Source organism: Rattus norvegicus, chromosome 4 (assembly GCF_021556685.1).
Source record: "Rattus norvegicus strain SHRSP/BbbUtx chromosome 4, alternate assembly SHRSP_T2T, whole genome shotgun sequence".
NCBI classification, from domain to species: Eukaryota; Metazoa; Chordata; class Mammalia; order Rodentia; family Muridae; genus Rattus; species Rattus norvegicus.
Window position 1 is genome coordinate 160,836,645 of NC_141537.1, and position 17,752 is coordinate 160,854,396.

Consider the following 17,752-nt stretch of genomic DNA (forward strand, 5'->3'; position numbering starts at 1 on the left):
GGACCTGATGCCCTCTCCTGTCAGGCAAGCACACATGCAAATAGAGCATTCATGTGTATAAATTTCATAAATAAAATAATTTAGACAGAAAAAAGGGTTCCCTAGTAGATGGGGCCACATCTGGGCTGGTGATGCTGGGTTCTATAAGAAAGCAGGCTGAACAAGCCATGATGAGCAAGTCAGTAAGCAGTACCCCTCCATGGTCTCTGCATCAGTTCCTGCCTCCAGGTTCCTGCCATGCTTGAGTTTCTGTCCTGACTTCCTTTGATAATGAATAGTGCTATAAGCTGAATAAACCCTTTCCTCCCAACTTGCTTTTTGGTGATTGTGTTTTGTTGCAACAATAGAAACCCTAACTAAGATAACCATCAAACTTCATTTGTTAGGCAGAACACTCAAAAACATTTTTCTGCTCACATACTGGGACAACCTTATGTGGTACTTTTATGTTGTTTTTCTTAGCGGTGGATTGGTGGGAACATTAGTGTCTGAGTGGCCCGTCCTATCTCAATGAATAAATAAGCTTTTAATTATCAATAAGAATGGTACCTCGAGAAATTCAGGTCTTGAAGATTCATTCTATCCCTACTTTCTGACTACCAGTCATTCAGTGATAGTCAAATTAAAGCTGGAGAAACAGATGTATTTTGTTCTGTAAGCACATAACATCTTAGAGACAGCATTTGTTATGGACCAACATCCAGAGTACACACAGATGATGCTGAAGCCACATCTGGTCCTTTTGAAGCTATGCAACTAAGTTCTCTAGAGCAGCTGCCAAGGGAAGTCTTCATGTGCATTGAACATCTGGAGAAGACACCTGTTTTTGTAAGGCATTGCTGTTTCCTTCTGGTTGGAACTGTGGACAGCTTATAGGCACATAATGCCCATGTTTCCCTTTCTGAACATCTTATCTACCACCTAGCACATTATTTCTGAATTCATAAGCCTTTAAGAAGTTAAGAGAGACAACAACTCAGGCATATGTGTGACAATGTGTTGGCGTGTTCTCTGTCCATCAGCTCCATCAGATTCCTAACAGATGAAAAACACACATGCTGGCTTGCCTTTACAAATGAATTTTCTTGTTTATGTTTATTGCATATGTGTTTGAAAGTATGCTGCACTTTAATCAACTGCATAATAATTAACAAAGTTACATGCAGCTCCCTTCTCTAAGTCTTACTCTCTATGTCTCTTGATGAATGGGGTGTCTTTACAGTCATCTATGAGGTAGGTACCTTGCAAGCCTCAGACCCCAGGAAACTCTCTCCTGCTGAATGCAGGTTGTTTCTGCCTAGTCCACGTGGAGGTCACTCTGCTTCAAAACATGCTTCCTCATTTTAGCTAGAGGCACCAGGGAGTGAACTCAGGGTCACATGGGTGCCGGGCACATGACTGTTGAACTACATCGCAGTGCTATCATTTTGGTTTCCAGTCTGATTGAGAATATGCATGACCACACGGCATGGTGACATAGGCAAGCTCTAGCATGTGGATTAAAGATTCTGCCACCACGCCTAAAGTTCTTGATCATCCTACGGGTCATGCTTTGAGCTTGGTCAGATGGAATCGTTATGTTTATGGTGAATGAATGTTATATTTACCACTCAAGATCATACTTGATAAGACCAAAATCAGAAACCAAAAACCTGGCAGTATCCTAATGTCGGGCATAGCTGGGAAATATTAAATGAGCAAATTTAAGAGGAATCTTTTCTATTCAAAAGAAAAATGACAGAGGGAAGGGTCATGTGAATTACAGGTCATACCCGATGACATTCAGTCCCTTCTGTGGAACAGAAATACAAAGGCCAGCCGATCTGGATTTATTTGCAGGCTGTGCATTTACTCTCTGTGCAAACCTTAGGAAGTTATGGTAGGGTTGCCTCCACTATGTTGTGCAATGAGAATAATGTGGGATAAATGCTCGCCTACCTAGAAAATATGGACAGCAGAAGAAGGAAGAACCATTTGAGGAAGTGTCATGGGCTTCCGAGGTTTTCGAGCATGTTCATGATCATCACTGACAGCACTCTGCTCAGAAATGCTGCCTTTCTTCTCTGTTCTTGGTCTGTGGGTCTTTGGTTCGCAGGTCATCTGTTTCTTACTCTACAGCCAATGTCCAACTTTTGCCCATCGGAATTAAGCAAGTCAATCTGACCAGCCAGATTTAACTATGGAAAACAGAAGCAAGTTGGGGAATTAAGTCAGTGGTCGTGCCAAATAAGAATAATCGAGAAACCCCATAGTAGCAAAAGAATAGGCAATGATCGACTCTTTAGCTCGGCAACTGCTTCTAATAGGAATTCCCTAACATTCTTACATTGAAGAAATATTGGCCTTTATTAGTGGGTAAGCTGGTGAGTATGATAGTTTCTCTCTGTAAAACTTCAGCATTCTCACTAGACTATGTGTGCATTGCAGAAAGCAATACCACACTCCTTGAACGGTAGCACTGCTTTTCAGTCCTTGCTGACTCATGACCAACTTGAAGTTTCTTCGCATGTTTACTCATGTAGTCATTTCCATTTTGATTATTTCTAAGTGTGCACACTTAATCTTAGTCTCTAATATTGATAAAGATGGACGATGAACACCCAGAAGTAAATTACCATGGAGAGCTAATAATGGTATGAAACAGCCAAAAAGTGAGCCATGGTTAGACAATTATTTCTTACCCATGCCTCTCAGCCCAGGGTCTGAATCTCTTCATTAAGAAAGAGTGTACTGTGAGCACTGGAGAGACTTCCCCAGCACCCCAGCAGCACTGTGGGCTTTCCTCCTTGACTGGAAATAATCAGAGACTGAATGAGAACAGGAAAGGAGATAAATACTTCCTCAATGTTGGGCTCTTCCCAAAGCCAAGTTAGAGATCAGCTAAAGGCATCCCATGAAGTCTACCTGTGCATGGAGCAGGTTCTCCGGATGCTACAAAGGAAGTCTTACACTCTGTCCAGGGGTCTACCAGGCAACTTCGATCCCCACCTTCATGGCAAGGCCAGGATCAGAAACCCCAGAGCTGAGCAAATGCTTCAAAGGGAAGAACTGAGACAGAGTGAGGAAGCCGGCTCTATAAGAACTTCCACAACAATAGACAGATTCTGCTTGTTTGGTCTGGCCTCAGACCTTGGCGTGGTTGTGACAGATGCTTTTGAGTGAGAAGCCAGGTGGTCTAACACATCACTGCCTAGGGTGATGCTCACAAACAATTGTTTCCACAAAAGGTTCATACACAGTGTCATGGAGTGACACAGCCTTAACTCTTTATCTATTAGTCGGGCTTTCCCTCACCTGAGATTGTCTCACCTTTCCAACAGGTGCCTGTGCAAAACGAAGTTTGGATCTAATAATGTTGTGCCCCGGAAATAGCACACCCATCACAACTCTGACACAATTGCATTTTGAATTTCTATGTACACTGAAGCAAAAGGGCTTTTAATCATCCAGGTAGATTGTGTGTGTGTGTGTGTGTGTGTGTGTGTGTGTGTGTGTGTGTGTGTGTGTGTGTAAAGAGAAATGCCAGTTTCTCCCCCTGCCTTGCTTTTGCTGATTTGGGAATTGGACCCCAGGCTTTATGTCTGTCACATAAGCACTGTACCCTGCTTTCCTGAACCCTGGTCTCTTACCCTTCTCTCCCTTTCCCTCCTCTCCTTTATTCCATACCTATGTTCTTTTTTCTTCCTCTCTCTCTCTCTCTCTCTCTCTCTCTCTCTCTCTCTCTCTCTCTCTCTCTCTCTCTCTCCTTTCTTGGACACAGAGTCTCACTGTGCAACCCGGGCTGCCCTAGACTTGTCACACTCTTACCTCAGTCTCCAGGTATTAGAGTCACAGGTGTGTCCCTAGAAAGTGCCAGCTCTTCCACACATTAAAGCCTCCCCCGCCCGGGCACAGCTGGGGATAAGAAGAATAGAGAAATGAATCCTTCTACAGCAAATTTCTCTCCATCTTTATTCTTGCTAAAATGCTTGGTCATATGCCCAAGTAACTGTCATACAGAAGTCTAATAGAATTTATAAACTCACCACTTTCCTGTATAGATTGATAAATTTAGCATAGCACCATCTCTCTTTGGAGACATCTCAGGAGGGCGTCTTTCTCAGAAACTGTGAAGTTCTACTGGGAACCCAAGTCTGGGGAACAAACTGGAACTTCATCAGGAACCAGGAAATGGCCAACGTGGGTCTGTAACTGTGTCATTGCCATCTTTGGCCTGCGTAGGGATAGGCCCTGCCTGTTTCCTCAGGGAGGCATCTGTGGAGTGCCTGTAGCCCAGGTCCCTAAGCAGGAGGCCCCACAGATCACATGGTTTGAGTGCAAGTCCACAGAATCATGGAGCATTGGCAGTGGAAAAACTCAGAGACTTCCAGAGAGCTCCAGAGACTTGTCATTAAAAGAGGACATGAAAAAAAAATAGCAGATGCAAGGGATGGGGTGAGGGTAACATCAAAGGAATTGTTTTAATGAGCGAATACACTCTAAGGTCAGATTCATAGTTTGATGTTTTCCAAAGCCCCATCTGTATGTTATACAATGTGCAGGATCCTTTCAAGCCTCTGTCTGGAGAGACTTTCTTTATACATTTGGTTACTGGTTACTGATATGCAGAGGAAACTTCTGGGACTGACCAGCTCCTGAGATCTATGTGTAAATTTATACAGCACCCCGTCTCCACCCTTTTCTGAACCAATCCACACTTATAGGACTGGTGAAGTCCCTCCCTCTTCTTGCTTTGTCTCCTCTTCTGCACAGTCTCATAGTTGACCTTTCTGCTCCTGTGTCTGCTCTTTGCGCTTTTAAGGTCTCTGTCCCCTCCACCTCCCGAGTCCTTAAGTTCTGAAGCTCCCAGCCCTGTTTGCTAACCTTATGCCTGCCCACAGTCACAGCCATCGCCAGGCCATCTGTGGCTCTTTCCATGACATCCTGGGGTCTCTCTCTGTCTAGAGCACAGATCAACCAGCTTTTGGCTCCATGTACAATACAGCTGTCTGCATGATGGTCTCACAAGTCCCTGTACCCAACTGTACTGGAGTTGTTTTAGGTATAAAGTCTCTCCAGTTCAGAAGAAGTCATCCTTGCACTGGTATAAGGAGGTGGTCAATGAACTACCTGGGTCCCCTGGGTGAAGTCATTGGGATGTCACTGTTCCTTAAACACAGCTGTAACCCATCAGGCCCCAAGCCAATGGAATCTCTAATCCTGCTAACAGCCACGATTTTGACTTCTGGGCCTGACATGACTGCTGCACTCAGGGCAGCTTTGATTACCTGCACGAGATATTGGCTTTTGGTTTGGTACTGTGCATACAAATGTTAAATTCTGTACCCCAACATCTGGTTGCCATCAGATGAAAGAATTCTCTTTGTCCTGTAAACCTTGCTCCCCAATTTAAAGTTAATTGGTTAATAAAAGTTTAGAGTCTGTGATTGGGCAGGAGAGAAAGACAGGACTTGAGGATCCAGTGAGGGGTAGAAGGGGAGACAAGAAGGAAAAGGAGAAGGGAGACAGAAGAGGAAGCCACCGTGAGAGGAAATGGACCCTTGAGGATGGGCTGATAGAGTGGAAATAACCCAGGTGAGACTCAAAGAGCAAGAAGTAGCAAGGGACATATGGGTAGGATGTAAGTTAGAATAGCTCGAAACCTACCCAATGTAGGCTTACAGCTTGTAAATACGATACCAGGATTCTGTGTCTTTTATATAGGCTAGCTAGGATAAATAATTCATTTACAGAAAGATCTGCATAAGATTTCGACTGCTGTTGCCCTGGAAGATCTTGCAGGAGGTAGCTGCTGTGGGCTGCAGGGTTTGTAGTTGGGTGACATTGATGATAACCTTTCTCCTCTGGCATCATGCTGAGTGTGGCTCCTTTAATAGCTCAATAAAAGATCCCCTTGGCTGGTTCAGGAATTACTTTCATACCTGTACTTAGTCTCTTCTTCCTCTTCCTCCTTCATTCCTTCCTTTCTTCCTTCCTTTCGTCTTCCTTTTCTTTTTCATTAATTCATTTATTTTACACTGATCACAGCCCCCTCCCTCCTCTCCTCTCAGACCCATGCTCTAAACCTCCTTCACAACTACTCCCTCCCCTTCTCCTCAGGGAAAGGAATGCCCCCACCCCCCATAGGTATCAACCAGCCAAGACACATCAAGTTACAGCCGGACTAAGCACATCCTCTTCCACTGGATGTATGTACTTAGTCTCTTTCCCCATTTCTTCTGCTGATATAATTCTGCTCCCCAGGGTTTATGTTGAGTGGCTACTCCATTTGTTTTGTAGGAAGCTCAAGAAACTCTTTCGGAAGCTGAAAGATGAGACAGAACCTGGAGAAAGTGACCCTGACCACTCAAAACGTCCAGAGCAGTGGGACCTCGACTACAGCCTAGAGCCTTACACTGGGCTGACTCCTGAGTACATGGAAATGAGTAAGAGCCCATCTTCCTTCCTCTGGTGGCAGGTTCGGTGGGACTGTGGGGGAGAGTCAGGGAAGGACTAGGCAGCCTCAGATACTTACTGCCCCTTCAGGGGCTCACAATCCCCCGATGTGATTGGGTCTCCTCTGCTCCTCTGTTAATAAAATGCTTGTTCTCCTGAGCTCTTTCCTGCAGTTTCTATGCTATACCATGCTAAAAGGGAAACAGTGAACTCTGCAATTTAAGATCATAGTTTCCATACAGGAAGATTAAAGCAGTCCTGTGACACTTGAGCTGGGGGTCTATATACTCTAAAAAGGGGAGCACAGGAAAAGCCCACAGTGCTGAAGAGGGGCTGGGTATAATGGCACCTTTTCCACAAAGGTTGAGGGTGTTTAATGGGGTGAGAGGAAAATCCTAGCAGTAAAGCATCTGGTTGTTTTCCTTAATTGAGGAGGGCAGAAGTGTGAGTCAGTGCAGCTGATAAATCCTGATTGGTTCACATATGGCTTAGAAGCCAGGAGTTTCCCAGTGTGTTTTCAGCTGCCTTTAACTCATGACCATGGCAGAATCACCCCTGTTTTCTATTGGCATGGATATTTGGTAGTCCCTATCACTTGGAACGAACGAGTTAATAGTACAGGATACCACAGACCAAGGGTTACAGGCTACAGAGGCTAGTCTTCTGGTCTAGCTCCTATTCTAACACTCTAATACAGTGTATACTTTCTTATGTCCTCATGAAGCATTGTTTCATCAAGATACACAATTGCTCGTGTTAATAGTTGCTTGACAATATGTTTATCATCTATCTGATTATTGGTTCAGTTTGACACATCACTTTTTGAAAGGAGTAGCCCAATCTACCAAGCTGCAGGAGGTATGGGGAAATAAGCTTTCACGGAGTACAAACCCCTCAGTACCCTGGAATCACGTGATGTAGAAGAATTATCAATGCACAGTAAGCCCAGCCCTCTTGTGTCCTTTCCGTTCCAACCTCTTAAGCCAAATGTTCATTGCTAGCTTTGTTTTCTGTAAAGCTCCTTCAGTGACATCTTCCAAGCCAATCCCATTTTCTCTTGGGTGGCGTCATTACCTATGTGTGTCTCTGCTTTGGCATTATGTCAGGTACCCACAGGGATGGCAACTCACTGAGTTATTGCTCCCAGATCTGATCCTATTAGGGTCTATTAGGGTCTAAAGAGCAATGAGGAAGGGCTATTCAGATTTCCCCGACCCCCGAGCCCAGCATATTTCCTGGCATAATAGGCACTTAATGTATATAATAAACAGATTGGTGCCTAGCTGAAAGACTTAATGAGTATACTTGCTAGTTGCTGGGGGGTTCTGTTAACATAAAGAAGTTTGTTGCATTAACTTTAAGAGGCAAATACAAGTTCACTTTTAAATGTGGGCTTGGTGGAAGGTGGGCGTGAAGATTCTTTACGACCGTTTCTCTTTCTACAAATAAGGGTGAATTATAGACATTGGTTTCCTATGGTTTTATCAACAATAAGAGCAAAGAGCACACTCTGAGGAAGAATATTGACGAGCACTAACAGCCTCATCAGGTCACGAGCTCATGTTGTTGACAAGGCAAAGCAATTTATGCTAACAGTTTTGGGATGGGGGGGCATTCTGTTACAGACTTGCGATTAGTGGAGAAGCCTGAAGATCGACAAGTTCCCACCCCACACAGGAGGATGGGGAGGAATAATTGTAAAATCTTGGTCATTACCAGGACAATGTCTTTGCCAGTTCAAAATGGCATTGATATCGATATATATATATATATATATATATATATATATATATATATATTTGTCTGGGTTATATGGCCTATTTTAATTCTGGCCTATCTTCTTTACCCTTAAGAGAAAGGTTAGTCTATATACAAAAAAACAAACAAAAAACAAAACAAACAAAAAAAAACAACTGCAGAATAAACTCCACCAAACCTTGTCAAGCAACATAGAGAATGTTCTGGAGTCAAGCCATGGGATTTCCAATCTTAACTGTGCCTGTTGTGTTTTATAAAAAGAAAGAGAAGTCAAGGATACATTTGATAGAAGCATGGTATGGTCCATGCTGAGGCATCCCGTCCCCCTGAGGTACCAGTCACACAGTGGTATAGTATAGAATAGAGTTTATTTAGGGCATGGGAAGGGGAGTTGAGGAAGAGTAAAGACAGAGAAAGGCACACACACACACACACACACACACACACACACACACACACAGAGAGAGAGAGAGAGAGAGAGAGAGAGAGAGAGAGAGAATATGAACATGTGGAGAGAGAGGAGGGAGGGGAATGGGAAGAGTAGGGACAGAGAGAGAAGAGAGTAAGAGAGCAAAAGAAGAGGAGGGGGCAGGCAGCCCCTTTTATAGTGAGTCAGGCACACCTAGCTATTACCAGGTAATAGCTGAAGGGCAGAGCCTAGACGAAGTGCCAACAATGCCACCTGCTAGTGACATATATGACTCTTGGCATAATGTTTAACATCAGCAAGCCAAACTTTCCCATCTGAAGGGGGATTTGGTGAGGACACCTACCTCCCAGTGACATGGAAGGAATCAGAGTTCTCCTGTCCTGAAACGAAGAAATGAACACAGAACAGAAACAGACATAATTTATTTTTAAAAGATATACTTCCAAGGGATGCAGGAGGCCAGAGCAGAGGAAAGGTTTAGTTAAGTAATTCAATAGAATCTAGTAACCCAAATGGTACCAGCAGCACCAGGGGTGGGGTGATCCATTTGCATAGTAAAAGCTCTGGGGCTCATTTGCATAATATGGGCTTTTCCGGTGGCACTGAGTTCCTTTACAGGTACTTCTTCTACATGATGCAATTTCTACATGTCTCATTAGCATCTTAAACCTTCTCCTGTGCTATATTTATTTTAGTGTTAAAATGATCTCCTGTCACTTTTAGGTACTCCAGAGTGCCTTTGCCTCAGAGCCAGCGGCTAGTACTTCCCCAGTTTTCCCCTTTGCCAATAAGTTGTTTGTGCGTGCGTGCGCGCGCGCGCGCGCGTGTGTGTGTGTGTGTGTGTGTGTGTGTGTGTGCGCGCGCGCGCATGTGAACATTAATTTTGCAGCCTGTGTTTGCAGCCCCCACTTTCATGCTTCCTTTCCTGCCTCACTGGGATCATGTTGAGAATTAGGTGAGGAATGCAGAGCAGTTAAACAGTGATACGAGTTGACACAGCCCCTCAACAAAACTTTGCCATGATTGCTACCGTCAAGAGTCAAATTTCTGTCCAATGGAGGAGTTATTCAACCAAAAATTACAGGGAGCGGTAGATTGGGCAGGAAAGGCCTAAAAGAATGCTATATTCAGAGTGTGAGGCAGATCTGAGGATTTCACTCGGAAGCCTGACGAAACACTGCAGATGCTGTTCTCTGGCCCGGCTCCCTACTTCTCTGGAATCTCCTATGGCTCTACTCGACATGTGTCTTCAAATTCCACAGCCTCCGTTCCCCTAGTCATCAAAGACATGATCACCACTCTTTTCCAACTGGGTGGTCAGTTACCTGCCTCCGATTCCTCCAATCCTCTCCAACTGTAACCCGAAGGTTGAGGTCCTGAGGCCATTACTGTGGGGGCTAAAATGAATTTCTTTAACATTTACAAGGTCATTAGAGGAAATCACAGTTTTCCTAGTCGCAAGCTTAAATCCTGTTAAACTCTTAAAAAAGGGATGGGAGCAAATGCGTTGGGAGTTGTAAGATTATTTTGTTTTTAACTTGAAGTGAACTTCAGAAAGTGTTGTAAAGGCCACTTGCTTCCAGTCTCTCTTGCTCTCTGGAAATGCCCACCAAAGTCTGAAGGGGTCACCCAGTCTAGGGGAAATGCAGGGGGTTCTCTGACGTCAGACACCACGGCTTCATAGCCTTACAGCCACATCTGAGTTGTCTTATGGTTTGACTATGTTTGTACTCTTGGGCTCAGAGGGAGTAGTCATCAGCTGGTATAGTACCTTACTCCACAAGCATCTCATGCTGTCGCAGTAGGGTAGGCTTGGCTTCCCCTCCCTAAGTGCCAATTAAAATCATAGAAACAGTAAGAAGCAGAAAGAGCTATGATGGTTTGAATATGCTTGGCCCAGGGAGTGGCAGGCATTATTAGGAAGTGTGATCCTGTTGGAGTAGGTGTGGCCTTGGAGTTGGTGTGTCACTGTGGGTGTGAGCTTTAAGACTCTCTAACTGCCTGAAAGTCAGTCCTCAGAATAAGTTGTAGAACTCTCAGCTCTTCTAGCCCCATGTCTGCCTGGATGCTGTCATGCTCCTACCTTGATGATAATGGACTGAACCTCTGAACTCATAAGCCAGCCCCAATTAAATGTTGTTCTCTATAAGAGTTGCCTTGGTCATGTTGTCTGTTCATAGCAGTAAAACCCTAAGACAGAAGCTTTGCTCGGTATGCCCATGCTGAGAAGAGAAACAGATAGGATCTAGTTGGAAGAGTTAGGGTCAGAGCCTAGTCCTTGGCAGCCCTGTTGGGAATACACTATGACAGAAACAAAGACAAAACAAACACGTTTGTGTCTTTCCATACTGTCAGATTTGGTTTAACTGAGTAACAATACATTAAAAAATATAGTGGTTTCCATAGCAGCAGCCTTCAGAGTATCTCGTTTTCTTTGGTAGCGCTAGCCAGGGGAAGCATGGGTTCTTTCATTATAATATTTTTTTAAAAGTGTTAATTTTAGTATATGCATGTTCATGTGTTTGTGTGTGTGGCTGTGCCTATGCCATGACATGTATGTGAAGTCAAATGGCATGCTCGTCTTTCTCCATGATTTTGGGTCAGGGTTTCTCTTGTTCTTTGCTGGGATGTCGAATATTCCAAGTTGGCTTCCCATGAGCTTTTGGGGCTTCTCTCCTGTCTCTGCCTCTCCTCGAACTTTCCCAAGAGTGCTTAGATTTCAGGCATGCACCACCAACAGTGGCTTTTAAGATGGTTCTGAGGAGCTAAACTCAGACAGACCATCAAGCTTGCTCAGCAACCGCTCTTACCCAGAGTCACCTGGCCATTCCTTAATCTAATCTAAAATGCTAATATTAACACTCAGGTCATATATCGCACTAGGACAGTTAAAACTATGAACGTGTGTGTGTGTGTGTGTGTGTGTGTGTGTGTGTGTGTGTGTGTGTAGGTTGCAGAATAGCTGTAAAAGGCTAAGAGGCCACAGCAAGGTTCAGGAAGTTTCAGAAGCCCCAAGAGATAGGGGAGTTGGCGGAAATAGAAGTCAAGTCTGTATTTATAGATTATAAACCATACCCAGCTGTAGGGAAGAAGATGGAGAAGGGTCCGTAGCTGTGAGTTGGGCAACTATCTGGTCACGGGGTTGAGATATAAGCGGTGGAACAGAATCCAGATGCAGCAGGGCAAAGGTTGAACCAGATCCAGAAGAAGAGCAGTAATGGGCAGCTGGGAGCTGAGTGGGCCACACTGATATCAGGTCCCTAGCACAGCTAAGGCTTCTGGGAAAGATAGAAGTTCTCTGCATATACATACTGGTGATCAGATGGTAGATCAGTGTGAGGTGTTTACCTTTTCTGGGGTCCAGTTAAGAGAATTAAAGACCTTTCCTTGGTTTGTTGTATCTAAGTTTTCTGAGCTATGACTTTAGAATACCCATGCTCTCTTATAGTCTCAAACATGCTGATACATGCATGTATAGTGTGGTACTGTTTCTGCTCCCAGGAGTAAGTCTTCCTCAGTCTGTGCTTCATGGATGGTGTTGCACAGATGGTACAATACAGGTGTCCACCTGAGTACCAAAGCATCCTCGTTCCTCAAATTGGGGTGAAAAGTTGGTTGTAAAAATGGAGTCTCTCAGCTCAGGGCACAGTTTGGAAAACTACTGTTTGATACAATACAGAGTGACTAAGAGCAGGAAACAGTCTGATCGCAACGTGTAAAAAGTAGGCTTAATTGCTTGTCTGGCAGGGAAAAGCAGAGAAAAAAGCAAAGATGTATTCAAAGTGACCACACTGAGAAAACGAACAAAGAGATCCAAGGACACACATCCACCTCTAGCCCATATCTGGGATCCTGGAGCAAAGCTTAGTTTTCATAGAGAGCAAGAATGTCTAAGTGAGCAGCCATGGTCATGGTGTGCTCCCACATTATCTTCCTTGTCTGGGCCTCAGTTTCTCCTACAAGGTGACCCAACGAGACGTGCTTTCTGTTTGCTGCAGGCACCAAGTCTTTTGCTTTTCCTAGCATGAGACTCAGGTAAATTACATTGTTTGTGTGTGTGTGTGTGTGTGTGTGTGTGTGTGTGTGTGTGTGTGTAGAGGTCCCCATATTTCTCAATACTCTTATAAACAAAAGGAGGGATACTAGTGTCTCTTTTAGAATACTTTCATTCTTGTCAGGAAGGTTACTCAGTGACCCCAAGGTCATGTTTAGGATGATTGATAATGACGTTTAGTTTAAATAGAAGTTAAGCAATCCTGATCATGGTGTGAGCTGCCCGTTGTCTCTACTCCTGAACCTTAAGTTGGTAGGATCGGTTGTTCAGTTGTTAATCTGTTAACACCTGAAGGTGCAGCCTGGTCCTCATGGGTTCTTGTCTTATGTAGAAGCATGGTTTCTCTCACCAGGTTTTGTTCTTTCTAGAGCCTAGGGTGACTCAAGAAGAAAGGCTAAGGACAATATATTAACTCCGTAACCTCATCCAAAGTCCAGACTCAAAATGAAGACAGAGATGTGGGTTTTTTGCCTGCTTTTGGTTCCCTTCTGGGCCCAAGTGCAGAGTTAGCTTGTTAGCAAAAGCAGCTTAGAACCTGCTTCAAAGCTTGCCTCCCTTCCAACTCATACCAGTGTTGTCAGGAGAGAGGCTCAACAGGATCCCGGCACCATTCTTATTAGGAAAGCTGTCCCTTAATGACTGCTTTCTTGAGTTCTTGCTGAAGCCTTATCCTTCTTCTCTTGCATTACTGAACACACAATCTGCCTTGTCGCCCCATTTTCTTTCCCACTCCTTCTCATAGCTTCTTTTTCAGTGTTTAGAACAGCTTTTCTCATGCGCAAGCAATGCCCCTTCTTAAGATCCTTCAGTGCTACTGACTTCCCTTAGGGGAGCATGCAAAGACATGCATGAGCTCGCTCTCTCCTCTGGCTGTCCTTTCAGAAGGTCAGGCCTAAATGTTGGGAGCACTCACACTACATCTGCACCTGCTTGTACTAGCCTAGCTCGCCTGTCCACAGGCTCTTGCAGAGTTGTTTAGACTCAGACACGTTTGCTCTTGGACACATTTTTTTGATTCCTCATGCCTCCCCCACCCCCTATGGGGTCCTCTCCTGTTCATGTTCTTCCCCTGTGCCCTTTGGAAGACGTGATTACTTTGTGAGTAAGGACAATGTCTTAGTCTTCTACTAATCCCATTCAGCACAGGTCCTGGAAGGTACACCAAAAAGCTCAGCAAAATCTTGAATGAAGAGCCCCGCACCCCTCCTTCCTGTAGTGCTTGAGAAGCAGATCCCTGTTGCTCTTTATCTCATGAGATACAGGACTCTTTCTTTCCCATGGAAAAAGCCAGATATTTCTTTATGTGTATCTTTAGCTCCCAAAATAATTGTAATCCATGTTTATTATCAGGGTTTCTCTCAAAGAGAAGTTGCTTCCAGTTCTAGTTTCCCCCATTCTTTGGGGGATTGAGTTCTCAGAAGCGAACAGAGAAGAACATAAGTCTGACAAGGCTTTCAGTGTAGCCTCGACCTTGCAGCTTGGCTTTGAACTTCAAGACTCATTTTCCTAATGCTGGTACATGCTGTTGGCCTCCAGCCAGCTTGAAGACAGTGCTATAATGACAAGCCACAGTGACAACAGATGTGGCCTGGGTACCCTGGAGCTTCAGAAGATAGACACAGAGAGACCATCAAGCAGACACTGACCAGGAAACCCTTTCTACCACAGGAAAAAAACTCTAGTCTCTGGCCCTTCAGAGATCAGGGCTTTCAATCACTCAGATATGTGATGGAAAAATGTCTTTTGTTACAGGGTTTATAGGGTTAAACCTGGGCTCTGACAGTCCCAACTGGCTTGGCCACCAGTTCCCAATATGCCCATCAAAAAGACAAGTAAAAGTGAAGAGCAGAGAAAGTGGACACATATAATATGGCCACATGGAAATTGAAATGAATAGAGGAGTCCGGTGACCCTAAACCTCCGCCCCATCAGTCTTTTGGGTGCTGACATAAGGTTTAGGCTTAAATGGAGGGCAAGATGTATACACAGTTAGGCAGACCTGATCAAAGCATAGTTTCATCCGTCGTTGGTCAGCCCATCATTATTGTTGTTCAGGTCTGCCTTGGTAGGTGATGAATAGGTTGTCAGCACTGTATGAACTCCTTTGTTGGGAGGTCAGTTCTTTCTCTGGTTGGCACCAGGGCTTCAACTTTTGTCTTTTCACTAGAATGTGATGCCTCGGGAAAGTCTTACTTCCTTGGGGTCTGTGGTCTTAATAGTCTGATAGCCACAGGGAGGGATCCAAGTGCCTCTCTTAGAACATGTCTCTCTTGCCAGGTTGGCTATTCTCTCTCCTCGTCTTCCTCTTCTAATTAATTGGCTACTCATCAAACATCCTTAGCAATTACCTACTTGACCCAACCCAGGTGTCTTTTCTTCCAGTTACCAACCCATGTGTGTTTTGAGACTTCCTCTGGGGCAGGGAAGAGCCCCCAAAGTAGTGCCAGAGGAAGCATTTCTAAGCTAGTCTTCAGGGTGGCTTAGTTCCCTTGAGATCTTGAGTCCTCTGTCTCACTGTATTTTAGTGTCCTAGAAGTCACAGACTTCTAGGTCCCCACACTTTGTTCACACCAGTTCTCTCCAAACCCACACCTGGTACATTTATTGTGTCTACATTGTCCTTCCCCACGGGGTGTCTTTGGAAGCCACTACCACTGCACAACTTCTTGGCCTCCTGGAGCTTTTTATCCTACAGCCTCAACGCACCTCCCTGGTTGGGCTTGCCCTCACTGCTTGTCTTTTTGTTCTTGCTTCCTGTTGCTCTTGCTCAAGAGCGCACTCTTTCTCTGGCCAACATTGCAAGTTCCTTTTTGCTCTGGAATTCCCCAAGTCTTTTCAGCCATGTATATAAAGCCAGTTCTATGTTTCTGGCTCCTTGAAATGTCTTTTCCTTTTATCCTTTAGGCCTTTACACTGCAGGATTTCTGAGACACTGCTTCCTAAACTATAGGTTCCCAATGGTAAGAAAGCCATGAGGCTTTATAAGAATAAGACTTCCTTGATTTACAGAGTGTTGCCCAGGTCTCTCACAGAGTGAGTACTGAGAACATTCTTGACAACCCTGTAAGGGAGTCTCTGTGTGAGGGTATCCATTTATGTCCTTGTCTCTTCCTCTATGCTGCAGGCACCTAATGTGGCAGGATCATTTCTTGCTGGTCAACCCTCAAGTATTTATGGGCTGATAATCCAGTGGGTGGATTATCAAGAGTGTATTATTCTTGTTTCTTCTTTTTTGCCGGCTCCTCCTCCTTCTTTCATATTCCCCATCCTCCGCTTCACTTCTGCCTGCTCCCCTCCCCCACCTTAGGCTATTATTCCCTCCTTCTCAGAGTAAGCCAGAGAAATAAGAGAAGGTGTAACATGAGCCCATCCATGCACTCCTACATGGCAGCTCTGGGAAACAACTAGAAGGCCAAAGAGAGCAGACGTCTCAACCTCTTAGGAAGTAATAGTTTCTGCCATTCCTCTGGATGGCCAATAAACCTGGTGACAGAGTCACCAGTCTTTTACCTCTGATTCTTCCTCACACTTATCCTCAAAGCAAAGTCTGTCACCTCATGAGTCTTTCTCTGATCACAGTAAGGCCCAGAGCAACCTCCCACCTTTGTGCATTCCCAGACTGTTTTGTGTGTCTGAGTTGAAGGTCTAGCTCTGCCTCTAGCTGGGAGTATAGCTGTGGGCTCGCTCTCTCTCTCTCTCTCTCTCTCTCTCTCTCTCTCTCTCTCTCTCTCTCTCTCTGCTTTTCTTCCACCATCATACAGGGAGCTAAACCAGAGGATGCATTTTCTGGGATGTGATACAACCCATCTTTCATCTATGGTCAAACCTGATGGTGTCAGAAGTGTCTTTGTAACTAACATTTTGGGGATAGGATAAACTGAGTCACTATGCTTTTCCTTTCTGAGATTGTAGTGTGGTACCCAGTGACAGCTAGAAAAGTTTCTGAATTCACCTGTGGAAGTGAGTGCCACTTCCGCACTTCTTGTAAGGGAGTGTCCTAAGTACCATAAAGAGTTTCAAGCATCTGGGCTGTGACTTTAGGGTCCTTTCTGATTCTGGTATCTTCTTTTATGTATAACTGCTAAACTGTGCACCTCAACCCCAAGATGCCGATGGCTATGTGAGCTGCTTAATGTCACCCCTATGGCTTGCTGGTGGAACTGAGCCTAGAACCCCCTTTCCTGACCATTCTATAAGAGGTTTAGATAAGGCCAGGTAAGGAAGTTGGGCTCTGTGTGAGAGACTGAGGGGAGTGAGCTTTCTTTCCTTCCTTCCTTCTCAACTGGCTAGACCTCCCCAATTCCAGAAGGCCACTTGTCTTGGACTTTGAACAAAAATGAGCAATGAAACCAAAGCTGCCCACTCCCACTGGTGTGCCTGACACAGTGATCCTGGGCCTTGCGCTCAGCTGTCAGTTTCTTCCCAAGATCCCCAGGACCACCCATGCAGACAGGAAGTGTGCTGAGCCCACTACAGCCTGTCTGTTGTAATGGCGGGGCAGGTCATCAGTGGGGGGCGGCAGCAGGGAGAGATGTATTATATTTACATTTTTCTAAATTGAGCTGGAAGCCTGGGGCCTGGGCCCAGCAGCTCTGGGGGAGGGGCCTGAGGTGAAGGGGAAGCTGGAGTGGAGGCTGGAAGTTCTTCTGAGGAGGAGGGAGCTTCCTTTGGGCAGTGGTGGGTGTGGGGATGGGCTGGCTCCAGACAAAGGGAAACCTGAGAGTGAGGGATTACTGGAAAACCTGTGAGGGGAGCAGACAGGCTTTCAAGGGAATCTCCAATATCAAACCCTCTTCCTGAAGAGCTTACTAAGAAAGACTTCAAGGGTAGTTTCCCCTCCCCCATCTCTGAGGGGAGAGAGAAAGCTGGCCCAGGAGCAGGACCTAGCATTAATCATCATTGTCCCCAACCCCAAAAGGAGGCTTCAAAGCTCTTTTACCGCAGGTCTCTCACAGCCCAGTTATGGACTCTCTGTAAGGGGCCTATGAGGAGAAATTCCTCCTCTGCTGTAAGAGCTGCAAGCTAAGTTCTCCAAACACCAAACACCGTGTAGCCATGAGGCTTTCTCTTACAGA

General features: G+C 45.0%; 1 protein-coding gene across 4 annotated transcripts in view; it reads left to right on the forward strand.

The window, feature by feature from the left end:
* Positions 1 to 17,752, forward strand: part of Ano2 (anoctamin 2) — a 353,573-nt gene that overhangs the window by 307,708 nt on the left and 28,113 nt on the right. For all 4 annotated transcript variants that reach the window (XM_087655423.1, NM_001431940.1, NM_001431941.1 and 1 more), the window contains 1 exon segment: positions 6,280 to 6,425. In XM_087655423.1, the coding sequence (XP_087511549.1) occupies positions 6,280 to 6,425 (146 nt within the window).